The sequence below is a fragment of the Falco punctatus genome (assembly GCF_963210335.1).
Source record: "Falco punctatus genome assembly, chromosome: 9".
NCBI lineage: Eukaryota > Metazoa > Chordata > Aves > Falconiformes > Falconidae > Falco > Falco punctatus.
The window spans coordinates 50062212-50076023 of NC_137589.1; the positions used below are offsets into that span (position 1 = coordinate 50062212).

The 13812-nt window shown below is 42.3% G+C and overlaps 1 protein-coding gene across 1 annotated transcript in view; it reads left to right on the forward strand.

Annotated features, from left to right (window-relative positions):
• Positions 1-13812, forward strand: part of CACNA1B (calcium voltage-gated channel subunit alpha1 B) — a 306849-nt gene that overhangs the window by 202894 nt on the left and 90143 nt on the right. Inside the window, exon 19 of the mRNA XM_080403088.1 lies at positions 613-719. Within this exon, the coding sequence (XP_080259214.1) occupies positions 613-719 (107 nt within the window). The remainder of the gene's footprint in view (positions 1-612; positions 720-13812) is intronic.

Here is a 13812-nt window from a genome sequence, read left to right on the forward strand (position 1 = left end):
TATGCTTGAGTCTACGGACTGCGCCTTAATACGGCTCCTCCACCCTGTCAGTCCTCAGTAATTCAACTGAAATCAGTGGAAATATCTGGGGTAAAGCTGGTGCGAGCTAGATTGCTATTGCTTGTTGGACTTACTGTTTCACAGTAGTCACATTGGCAAGAAGTCATGAAGGATTCAGGAGTCTGCCTCATATATTTCAGCAGGAACGTGGGCTTTAGAATGTTTTTACTCAGCTCTGAGATAAATGGGGCTCCCTTCACCCCAGAAATGTCACATTGTGGTCAGGTCTCTCCCCGTAGTTTCCTTTCACAAAACTAAGTGGTAAGAGGAGACCAAAGAGAGGTAAGAAGCTTTGTGAGGGAGATGTAATCCTGGTAAAAATGCACTGAGCACTTGACCAAACCCTGCATTTCTCTTCTCGACCAACTGTTGCTGGCCCCAAACCCTACCTGGCAGTCCTTGCAAGAAGTGACGAAATTTTGCTTTACATTAATGAGTCTGCACTGTTCTTGCAGCATGGTGGTGACAGTCACATGCCAGTCGTGCCTTGGGGACTCTGGTTATCATCGTTACATGATGCATGCTCTGATTTCTCTTGGTTTTCTGCACCAGGATGAGGAGGAGATGGAGGAAGCCACCAACCAAAAGCTTGCCCTGCAAAAGGCCAAGGAAGTGGCAGAAGTCAGCCCCATGTCTGCAGCTAACATTTCCATAGCCGCGTAAGCATTATTTTATTATTTGGGAAGTTTATAATTTCGTTTCTGGTTTTTCAGTGTCAATGTGTGTTCGTTCAACTGGAGCATCCCATAGTACTCTGTGAGCCCTCTTATACCGTCTCTGTTACTGCCAGGGCTTTAGGTTGACCGAATACTTCAGTGCTGATTGATTAACCATGGATTTAATTAAGTATTTATGTTAGTTTGTTTCTTTTTTTTTTTTTTTTTTTTTTTTTTTTTGTAATGTCTCATCTTTTGCCTTGCTATAAATAACTGTGTTTTAGAAGGATTTTTTTAAGCTGTCCTAGGATAGATTTCACCAGGTGAAGTGTTAACATTTCACTTTGGATTTTTAATTACAAGAGGTATGTGTGGACATCATGTCTTAGCTATTCTTTAATGATCTCTGCTTTGAGAATTTAGAGTGTAAATGCATCCTCCTAAATATCAGACTGAAAAACATGCTTGAATGCACTTTCCTTGCTGTTTGAAGGAGTGCTGGGTTGAATAAAGTGATGTATGTGAAGAGTCACTGGTTTGTAGCTAGAAACATGGATTTGCATCTTCAGATGCAGGTCTTCTGCATGGATGTGGACATATGCACAGACTCTGTGATACCAGAACCCTTAGAAAACATTGTCTTGTGGTCCATCTTTTCATATATACTGATCTAAAGTGAAGCGAAAAAATTATATGTAGGTGGAAATACTTGTCCATATGTTGCTGAGGTCAGTGCAGAGTTCTGCCTTCGTGGAATTTTAGCATCAGGACTACCAGCATCAAAAAATTTGGTCATGCATTTTACTGAGAGCTGCTGATGTTTTCCAGATCAAGCATAGAAAAAGAAATTTCCCGTCTAATTTTATTGCAAAGTATCTGAAATGCAGCAGGATCCCTGTTTGTTCCTTCAGTGTGAATCTCTTGAGACCTTTGTCACTGGGAGTTTAATCCACTTCATCAAAGACAATAGGCCAAATGGAGCCAGTTCATTATATGTGAAGGAAAAGAATGGTATTAATTTGGCTTTTTTATTCTTCTTACCATTTTACTCTGCTATTACCGCTTTAATCAGCTTCTATTTTCACCCTGTCTGCTTGCTGGTTTTAAATATAATCCCTTTCTCACAATGATTTCCTGTCTGGTCTTGAAAAGAAGTCAAATGAGGATATTTACTCTTGTCCTTTGATGACTTTCCTGGTACTGTTGTTTTAAAATGGAAGATAATGCTGCTTATTCTTTAATCAAAAGCACGATGCATGTGAAGATTTCTTAGAAATAAGCAAAAAGCCCCCAGTTTAATGGAGCTAAGATTTCACACCACGTTGTTTGTTGCTTAAAATAACTTTATTTCATGATTTTTCACCAGGTTTGCACCTGGTTTTCTATATCACAGGGCCGGTTTTATGACCACAACTGAAAGTGAGCACAAAATTGTGGATCTTTGCTTATTTTGCCTCAGATTGTATCTGCCCATTTCCCTACTGGCCACTTTTGTACAGGCAGGTAATTAGGGTGATGAATGAGCACATTTGGAAGTGCGGTCGGTCGCTTGCACATCTAGTAACCACAACAACACCGCGCACGCTGGGGGGTTATCTCTGCTTTATTGCCAGCCAGGGGCTTACCAAGCCACGCATGAAGCTCGTAGGGCTTTAGTTTGGGGGAAAAAAAACATGTGTTAAGGTCAACAGGTTGATGACCAAATGGATGATAACATAGAGGAGAAGGCAAGGGAGAAGTTTGGTCTTTGGTGAGACAGAAATAGGTGTATGGATGGGTTGCTGGCTCATGATCCAAAAGGTATTTAATGAAAGCATGCCGAAGCAATTTGTTTAAAATAGAAATACACACATAGTGTACTCCAAAGAGGCTTAACAGCTACAGCTTTTGGGTTTACAGCACCTATCCCTTAGATATCTCCATCCCATACAGTAGGGCTGATGATGGGGACCTATGGCTGAGAGCCAGATGTGCCCCATGACTTGATTTCTTGCACTGTTACACTACACAGTGGTCCTGAAGAAGGAGCAGAAACTGTGTTGATGGCAGGGCTTCTCAGATCAAGCCTCTGATGCAACTCAGAGCTGAACATGCTAAGAATGAAAAAGTGCTGGGCATGCTTGGAAAAAGGATTTTTGGTGTATGGAAATATCACCGCAAGAAGCAAATGCCAGTGGTGCCTTGGTGCACCTAAGTGGGTGGTGAGCAGGGGCTGGGAAAAACTGGGACTGAGCTGCCAAAGGCCTGCTGCAAAGGTGGGTCTGCTCTATCAGTTTATATTTTTGTTTTCTCCTAAGGAAAAATTGGTTTAGTTTTATAATTTTATTTTGTTTTCATAACATATGAAAATTATTTTCTCTAACAGGCATCATCTATAGCATGGATCAATGTTCTGAAAACATCAATGTTTTCTCAGTAGAGGAATCATTTTTGCATCAATCCAAAGAGGTCTTTCAGGTGTTAGCAGAGGGTAGCATGACTTGCATTTCCTTCATCATGATGTTCATGTTCCCGGGATGTTTGTGCACTTCCCACAGAGGTGGTAAAGGTGTCCTGGGGCTGAGGCTGGTGAAAAGTTATGTCGGTTGTTCTGCTGTTTCACAGACGAGGGGCTGTGCTTGCTGCTTTGCTTCTTTCTCTTGTCAGTCCTATATCAAGGACTGAGGGTGTGTATCTTCCCGTGAGTCTCCTTCCAGACCATTCCATACTCTGTAGTGTTGTATCTGCTCCCCTGCCTCTGCATTTTCCCTGTGCAAATACAGTGTTCTGTGCGCTCCTGTCCTGCAGTTTATCTGCACCGGTTCTTCTGCTCTCCTTTGCCATTCAAGCCTTTGACCTCCAGGAAACATCAATCTGTTGTGTCAGGTGCAAAATATCATTTCCTAGGCATAAAAAGCCGACTGCTGGTTTAGTGTGTCAGCCCACTCGGGGCGTCTGAAGAGGTACCTTCACCTTTACGCATGTAATAGCTGCTGTGTGAGCCACGGGGGTTTTATGGTTGATAGATGATGAAGCCCTACGGTCTCATGGGGATCTGTTTTAATAATATATTCATTATTACAGTGGCATTAAGATATCATCTGCCTTGCAACTGACTCAAAGTGCTTTATTACAATGTTCTACCTGCACTTGCTTTGTAGCTCCTACTTCATCAGTCTCCCAGGACTTTTTTTGTCTTCTGCTCCACCAAAGGGACTTCACGTGAACAGATTTGTCTGACCACAGTTTGTTTCTTCACCTGGTGAACTCTATCCTGAAGGGGCCTTTTTGTTTTTTGGTTTTTCAGGATTAAAAGCTAGGATGGTACATTGTTTTTCTCATTGTTGCAATGTTTGGTTTAAAACAGAATCTCTGTTTAACATGTGTTATTGCATTTTAATTTGAGCCCATTGTTTCATTCTTTTTTTTGTGATTTTTTTTTTGTTGTTTTCTGTTTAGCATTTTCCTTGCTTTGTTGTTTCTGGAGGTGAGTTTCTGGGTTTGTTCAGTTTGCCCAGCATTGTCTTTAAGACCCTCTGTTTCGTACAACATTTAAACCACTCCGCCTCTCAAACTGAGCGACTGTACAGACCGATGGGTCTTCAGAGCAAACCATCGGTGCAGCTTCCCTGGTGGCCAGAATGGAGGAGGGGGGGGGGAAGGGGGCAGTTACGCAGGCAGCGAGTGCGCAAAGCACTTTGTGATGCCCCTGTAAAGGTGCTGGTGGAAGGGAGAGCCATCAGGCTCGTTCCCGCGGCTCATACAAAGACCCCAGTGCAAACACGGTTTGATTGTCTGGTTTTGCTAACCTGAAGCCTGAACTCCCCACACTGGGGTTCCTCATCCACCTTTTCTATTCCGGCCAGAGATGCACCGATGGCGCGTACAAAAGGGGCTGCAATAAGCACACCCAGCCCAGTGTGGGCCAGCAGACCAGCTGGAGAGGACACGAGCTGTGGCTGACCTGGCACCCAGAGCCCACCACATGTTTTCCAATGGCCTCTCTTCACCTTTTCTTGGGAGAAGTCTTAAAATACCAATCACAACATCAAACAGACACTAAATTTGTAGGAACCTGCTAGATAGTTAGGCTGAAGACATGCTGAGTGAAACTATCTGCATTTTGTAACTGATGGGATGTTTGCAATTCCACATGGTAATGGGTTACAGTTGTAGCCAGACCCAATGAAATCATTTAAGCACAGGTATAGGGTGTGAGTTCTGGGTGGGAGAAGAACTTTCCAGATGCAGTGGATGAAACTTTGTTCACAGTGGCAGAGGCAGTTCATGCAATGTGGGCACTAGACCTAAATACAGTCTGCAGAATTGCCCCCTACCGTTTTTCGAAGTGACATGTGCTTCCTAGGACAGCCTTCCCACCTCTGAAGACCTCTTCATCTGTCCAGGCTCTGACTGGTTTCTGCTGGTCCTTCAGAAGGTTGTTCAAAGCAGTTTACATTTTAATTGCACGCCCACAGGTGGATACTGCCTGTTAATGTGAGCAAGTTGACTACTCATTAGACAAGTGCCAAGGGCAAATACAGGTGTCACATCTTTTCACAGTGACTTCTCAGAGTTGTCTGTCCCTTTTGTACAGGTCTGGGGATGAATGGGTTGGGGGTGGGGTGGTGGGGTTTGTGTGTGGGGAGTTGCTATGTTTCTCCAGGACATTTTCCATCTCGGAGGTTCCATATTTTCCTTTTGTGTTGGGAATACTGTGGTCTGTTTCCAAATCCCTGTTGGGCTGTCGGTACCCAACAAGACCCAGCAAGAAGTGTGCCTGAACACCCAGCCCATCAAACGTTCTGTGCTGGGTGATGTGTAGACTAGAAGAGGTGTTCTTTTTCTCTTGCTGGCCTGTGCTTACTTCCCTTTCCTTTTCCCCCTGAAGTGTGTTGATGTGTGAGGTACTGTGATTCCTCCTGTTAGCTTACCTTTTTGCCCTTGCTGCTGGTGGCATGGTCACTCAGCTACACCTAAAGACACTCCCTCGTACTCAGCCCCTCGCAGATGGTAAGTAGCATCAAGCAAAGCTCAAGTACTTCTGTCATTTTGATTTGGAAAAGGAAGCGGTCTTTGTTTCGTGGCTTTACACCCCGCAGTTCCAGCAGAAATTTAGTCAAATTTATGGTTTTAAAAAAGCAGACTCCAGCAATGGGAGCAGAGGAATGAACCTGGAGTGCTGCAGGACTTGCATAACACTGGCTGGCCGGGTTACAAGGATACTTGGCAGGATCGGAGCGTGGCCTCCGTCCTGCACTGCACCAAACGAGGCAGGGATAAACACGGAGGTTCACTCAAGCTGCCTGCCGAGGGATGCTGAGATCTGCTTTCAGCAATTAAAAGGAAAATTTCCATGGGGATTGCACAATGTTGGTGCTGATTTTCAGGCAAACTAGGGCAGCCCAGTACATTCTCCTCCACCGTGAGTTTTCTACCTGTTTTGCCCAAGAAATTTCTTACCTACGCTTGAGGCATTTATGCAGTCAAGGGCTTGTTCTCTGCAGGTTTGAGCTGACACCCTGGAGGTTCAGCATCCAGCCGAAGAGTAAAGGGGTCCACAGCTTGAGCAACCTGGAAACAATAATTTTCTTGGCCAGCAAGCATGGCATCCCAACCCCACTTTGACTCCTGCTCCCCTTTCATTTGGCACAGTACAAATGTAGGAATACTGAAGTTTAGGCAAAATACTTTACCTGACTGTTGAGCAGATTTTTCTCTCCAAGCAAAACTTTTATGATGCCTTTCATAATTTGTTTTATATTCATTCCAGGTTTCTTGACCTCTGGATTGTTGTGTTATAGACTTTACCTGGGCCAACATTTCTGTTCAGAAGAATCCATTAATTTTAAATACATTTTTATTTAAAACTCTCCTTACATGACAACCAAAGAACATTAGATTTTAACTGGACCTTCTGGTTGGCTAGTATTGATTGTTAACAGATTAAGAGTCTCGTGGAAGCAGGAGAAAAAATGCTGCAACTGAAAAAGCAAATTCAGGAGGTGAATGGATTTTATTTTCCGTCTTGGGGAGGTTTCTTTGGATGATGTAGATTTATAAAAATTATTTATAACTATGAAAAAATTAACACCTCAAGCCAAGATCTATCAAGATGTTTAAAATTCTGGTTTTCTGTAGATTCCTTGCCAAAGGAAGAATAAACTCCTTTTCTGTGTAATTCAGTGATTTCTGTATTTAGAACCCCCCACGTATAACAGTGTTTGTACAAACACTGGATGGAGGAGAATCTACAAAATTATTTGTGAACTGAAACAAACTCCTTTCCATAACATGTGATGTCCTGCCCAAGCTGCAGCAGATCGATGGCTTTTAGACATTGCGAGCCACATTCGGACAATCTGAGCCCAGGCACATCCCCGTGCCTGTCAGAGGAGAGAGGTAGGTGCCACTGAAGAACAAATCCAAGGCAGGGACCGAGGAGAAGCAGCCTGGCACCAGCTGCTGGGGCTCAGGTCGATTTTTGGTTGTCTGGATGTGGCCCAGGGTCCTCCCTCCAGCCAGGCTCTTCTCCATGCTAAGGCTTCTTCCTTGTGCCATGGGGCCGGAGCAGGGATTAGCATCCTGCTCCCACTTGGAAATAATTATTTGCAGCACAGCTGTAAAAGCACTCACCACCTGTTTCTACAAAGACCTCTACCCTGAGGTCTTAAAGACCTTCTGCGGAGGACTTTCATTGTGTGAGTACAGCGTATGGAGGCATAAAGTCCTGATATCATCGTGTGGCTTTTGGTTCACCTTTTGATTTTTTTCCCTTTTGGTTCTGTTTTTGATTCTTTGGTTGTTTCCCTGTTAACTACAAGGTGGTGTGTCTGTGGCTTCCACACTTTCTGAAGCTTGCCTGGTCTCCTACCAAGATGCACGCTGCAGTCTGCATTCGATAGGACACAGCCTGTATGAGTCTTTTCCCAATGTCTTTTATGGTTTCTCTTCTCTTCTTTTTTTTTTTTTTTTTCTTTTTTTTTTTCTTTTCTCACTTTTTGTTTTCTTTGTTTGTTTTGTTTTTGCATGTGCAGTTTTGTAAAGCAAACTCGAGGTACTGTATCTCGCAGCTCGTCAGTCTCCAGCGTAAATTCACCGTGAGTTGCTCTCTGTTACAATATTCAGTAAATGGATTTATGATTTATATCTCTACCTTTATACACCTCCCTCTTTCCCCTACTTCTGTTGCCTTTGCTGCCCCCTTGTTTTTTCCAAAATTCATTCCCATCATTGTGGAAAGCCTCCAGACCAGCATACGGTGGAAGGACTGGAAGGTGTGCAACATTGCCATATCATGCTTGTGATTTGATCATGAGCAACTCTGTAGTGTTTCGTACATTGACTGTGATCCCCCTTCCTTCCTTCCTTCCTTCCTTCCTTCTTTTTTCTCCCATCCCCTTATTTTCCTTTGTTCCTTCCTTAACTATTTTCTGTCTTCTTCTGTCTGCCCTTATTTGATGGTTCGTCTTGTTCTCGCTTGTGTTTTTGTTCTCTGTGTTTATTATGTGCTGGGCTGATGGCTTTGATGTTCCACCAGTGTTTGCACTTATGGTTCAATAGGAGAACGAGGGCCCACCATGAGTGCGCTCTGTAAATGAAAATTGGAGGAGGACTTTAAGAAGAAACTTCTGGAAATGGGGCCCAAGTGAAACCAAATTGGAAAACTCTACATAAACATCCTTGGGAAAGTTATGCTTGTGAGAGCACTGGTTATGCCCGTGCTCTCTAACCTTCTTGAGCTGGACCTTAAAGCTACAGATATCAAAAAAATGAGGCACTCTGCAAACTCCTATGTACCCGTTGTTGAGCGAACACAGTGGTAGACCTTCCATTCGCTCCACGCACTTCCTAACAAACAAATCTTGCTGGCTTTGCTGTGAATCACGAGTGTGCTTTGACACCGATGCAGGTTTGTAGAAAATACCATGGTTCCCTGCTGACTAATACAACAAAACTTGTCATCAGCTTCTCCTCAGCCCATCTTAGTGTCTTTGCTTTGGGTTATACTTTCACCGTTTGATGTTATCTTTCTTCTTTAATGCTTTTGGAGAGACAAGTAAGTGCAATTCAAAACCGTGTGGGTTTGTCCTTACGTGCACCATAGCAGGTACCAAAGGTGTGGTGAATCAAAGGAGGTTTTCCACCAGCTTCCTGACATCTTCCTTTTCCCCTGGGTGTTTTGGGGGTCCTTGTCCACTGGTGGATCTTACACCTGTTTGTATTAAAAACATGTTGATATGACGTGTGAGTTTAGCTTCTGTGACCAAGACTGAACTTTTTCGACTAACAGAAGTAGGTGTGACGTGTCTGTGCTATGGTCTGAGATCTCACGGGGTTGGGACAGTGAAAATTAGGGGAATAAACTAGACCAAGGGAGCTTTTGACTCACTCCTTCCAATGCATTTTCTGGCTGCCTGGAGTCCTGACAGGCAGAAAAGTGCAGAGAGAGGTCTGCTGCCCTTTGGGTCTCTCCCACCTGCCAGGAGGGAGGGGAAGGTTAGTGGTGGTGATGGAGGAGAGGTGCTGCCCAGCTGAATTCATCCCAGCACAAGTTGCACCAAACCAGTCCAAGGCAATGTTTGCCCAACTAGGAATAAAGCCTTGGAAAGAATGAAGAATTTGACACCTTTTCCAAAGTTCCAGTAAGGAAGCTGCCTTTTAAAAGGGTTAAATCAAACTGCAGGTACTAAAATCCCCTTGGAAGCAGGATTTTTCTGTATTTGGAGGCATCTCCGTTGAGGTCTGTTGCTCACTCCCCACCAGCAATAGAGACAGTATAATAGAGGCTGCTTTTGCTGATATGACTCACATCTGTTCTCTGAACAGAATAAATTTTTACTGTAAAAGGCTGTAACTGAGGATTCTCATCTTCTTTAACATTTCTATGCACTGTCTGGGCAGTAATTTGTAATTTCCTATGCAAACCAGGGCTGTTTTTGATGGATGAGCCAAGTGTGCATTTTCTTCTTTGTGCGTATCCAAAGAGCATTTCCCCAGCAAACCCCCTGGTTTTGGTTAAATAAATGACTGGACCCCATGGCAGTGTGCGATGCATGAAAGTACCAGTCATCACAGAGCATCAGTAGAGCCCCCCCTGAAGTGTAAAGGCATCTGAAGGTCTATTTACTCAGTATAAACGTCACGGTTAGAAATGTGGTTTTTATTGTAAATTCATATAGATAAACTGGAACAACTCCTCTTAGGGCCATGCAGGTGCTGTGGACTCTCATTCCCTGGATGAATATTAGTATGGGTTCCAGATGCCTTTATAGCTCTTTGTTTCTACCCACTGTGAGTGCTATTGCTGTAATTATACTGAATAGATAAGTGGTCTAATTTCTGTGCACAGATAAAAGTTGAGCAGTAATCTACTAATTGAAAAGAGCTTTTAAAGGTTCAAAAAAATCCCTGTTCCTTTTTCTCCCTTGGATTGCTCAAACAGCATAAAATACCATGTGCCTTTAATATCAGTAAGCACCAGGATCTGCAAAACCATGGTTATCTGTTCTGAAAGAACAAAGCTTATTCAAAAATCTTTTCAGATACAGAGGATTGGGTTTTTCCCATGTTCTTTTTCTTTTGATTATTTAAAAAAATATGTTTCTAAGTTGCTAAGAAACTAAAGACAAAATACTAGAGCTAGTTTCTTAATTAAAAAAAAAAAAATCAAGGTGAGTCATTTTCTTGTGCTAATTCCAGCCTTTCGTGCTATAACAAATTTGCGATACAAGCATGCAAGCAGTACAAAATAATTTTTTAATTTACTAAGGAAAGGTAATTAAATACAGTTATGCTCTATTTCTTTAAGTAGATCAGCATTTATCTAAAATACATATTGAAATTGGCAACTAATTTATGTGTACACAGGTGATGATACATCTAAGTGAATAATTATGTTGTATTTTTCCAATAGTATGTATTTAAGAGTTATGGGATGTTGAATTTTCATGTGAATCCTTATATTGCAATGGCTGATGAAACTGAAAACGCTCCATTTAGTAACTGGAGGTTTTCTTTGTATTGCTGTTCTTTATTGTTTATTTCTAATAGGATCCAGAGGTGTCAGTCATTGCTTGGACATGAAAAATGGCATGCTCTTAAGACATTTTAGAGAATGGTAAATAAAGCAAAAGCCAGTGTGTCACAAGCCGGGGATGTTTTTTTCCCCCCCGAACTGCTGAACACCTGCACCTGCCATAGATTATTCCCCCCCCCCCCCCCCCCCCCCGAACAAGACCTGGTTTTCTTTGGCAGCTCGCTCTTTCCCACCCCAACCATCACAGCATGTCTCTGCTGTATCCATCCAGCTACAGACAAGCTGATAGTGAACACAGGGAAATGAAAAAGCTTAAATATCTTCCACCAGGATGAATTTGTCATTTGCCATCCAAGAACCCAAGTCATTCTTGATCTCTATCACTTGCTTTTGTATATTCACTGTCTGGGCCATCTGCTGTATTTCCATCCTCACAGTGCAAAAAAGGGGCTGTGACTTCATTCCCTGATGGGTTTTGTCTCAGTTTTTATCAAAAGCCTGGAACTCATGGTGGGACTTGGGCTGTAGCAGGGTCTGGTCTGGGCCATTGCAGTGGTTAGGAGAGTGTGGCTTGAACACTTCAGAGGAAAAAAATAATTTAAAGTAAATGTAATTTGTCTGGGTTTCAGGAGAACTTAATGGTTCCACATATTTAACTTTGGTGTGTTTTCTGTTAAACCAGGCCATAGCAATGTGGCTTTGAAGTTTCATTTTTTGTTTTACTTTTAACTCTCTCACCCTGTTATTCACCACTGAGGATGCAATTATTTGATCACAATTCATAACTGAAATAACAAACAAGTCTTGAGGTCTGAAAAGGGATCTAGTGACTAATGATAACAACATAACTTGAGGCAGGATAAATATTTTCTGGCATTTTCTCAAGATCAGAATGTGCATAAAGCTAAGCCTCATATTTATACTTCTGGGATTAGTGTGTGATGTACTTTTGCCGAAAACAATTAGAAAATTCTTCTTACTAGAGCAATAGGGAGCAGCATGCAGGACGGTGAGTGTGGTTGAGTGAAATCATTCTGTTATGAATAAACTCAAGCTGAAAGCAATAAAACTTTTGCTACATTAACACCAGGAAGCTTTGGCTTGCATGAGCTTTCCATCACTTCAGAGCTGTACAAAACCAAGTGGCACAACTGCCTTCAAGCTCTAAGCAGCAGCATTTAACAGTTTCTGCTGCTCTTAGGAAATCGTGGCCACGGACATCTCATGGGACTGGTAGCAAACCGCTAGATCTTTCCTGAGGTTTTTTTTTTGGTACACACCTCAGAAAGTTTCTGACTCTATGTTGGGCTTGCAGCTGCCAAGCCATGCGTGCCCACATGCTCAGCAGCTCCTGAAGGACCTGCAGCGGCGCTCAGCTCTGTCCCCCTCGGGCATCTCAGCTTCTTCCTCCTGCTGAGACCAGTTACCTGTGCTCAGCACATCCTGTATCTGCAGCTCTCCAAACTGTCTACAAGAGCAAGTGAAGGGAGTGGAAAGTCAATCTGAGGATGATCATATATGAAAAAAAATCAAATGTTGCATTTAGTGAACTGTGTCGGTCTAAGACCTTGGCATCTATGATAGTCTGAAAGGCATTTCCAATTTCAGTAGCAAGTTTCTGAACACAAGGGTGTGATATACGGCTAGTATTATATACTTAGACACATTATATGGGCTTAGACACATTCAAAATTTAGAGTTTCTAGCTAATAGACTTTAACTGGAATATTATGGAAGAAAACGTTTTCTTTCTGAGAAACTGCAATATCAGAAATTCTAATATATAAAAACAAAATCAAATGTAAGAATCATATTGGAAGAGACTGGGCAGTGTTTTGTGCAGCGGTCCTCGGTAAGGGTGTTTCTGTGCTGCGCACCATTGCAGCACCTGGGTGGGAGAGCACAGTGCATCTCCCGATGGTGCTCAGGCAGGAGGTGGAGCTCATAAAGAAGAAAAGGTGCAAAAGCATCCAAGCGGCAACTCCCAACGTCACTGGGAAAGCAAATTCAAACACTAGTGGTGAGTTCATCTGAAAGAAAATTGGTTTATCAAACCAAACGGAGAGAAAGCGATGGTTTTGTGCATGCCTTCTTCAAACTAAAACTGCTTCACTTTATTTCCTGAGTGGAAAATTGAAACATGGGAGAGACCTTCTCCATCTTTATGAACAGCAAATGTGATTTTAGTGGAAAGGTTTTTGCATTGCATTTTGTGTTGAAACTGTATTTTAACAAGAAATTCCCTTTTATCTGTAATCAGAAGATATTGTTTCATACCCACAATCTAATATATAGGTATTTTTAACACCAAATTATTATGTTTGTAGTCAGCTTTCATTCATTATTTACTAAAGCAAAAATTTTAAGGATTATGTTGATGTAGCTGATTAAACCAGGAGTTCTGGGAAGCAAAGCCATTAACTCTGAAGCAGTGTTTTAAAAGATTGTGATAACAATATCTTTAATCATTAAGGAATACCCTAAGATTAGAATATGACTAAAATGTGCTTTCCTTTCTTGAATGATCTACACAGTGACTGGTCACATTTTTTATTTATACCAATATTAGTCACTGATTCATTCATATTAATTTTATTTGATTCTACAGGACTGTTATGGTTTTCTTCCCAGCCACAGGCAGGAATTGTTTGACTGCAGGCTTCTTAATCCAAGCAAAACCAGTGGAGCTACTCAGAGGCGTATTAGCAGTAGCACCTACTAAACGTTTCAAGCCTAGAGGACCTGAAAACCAAGTGTATTGCCAGTACGCTGTACTGCAGACAGAAAATAGGGACGGGAAGTAATTGTAAAGAGAGTGAATTAACGTTAATCTTTGTACTATGTTTGTAAATCAGGAGCGATTATTGCAATCTTCTTAATGGATTCAGCAGGATTTTAAGAAGCAAATAGTGAACAGGATTTCAGATAAGGAGTTGGCTTCATAAATAGATAGTTTTCCCTTGTGGAAAAAATATTTGTTATCGCAAAGGCTCATTTTTTATCAGTTTGGGCAAGTCATGCTCCTCTGCAGCGTATCGTGCTTGTGCTGTAGGTGGTTGGTGTCTGCCCCAGTTCATG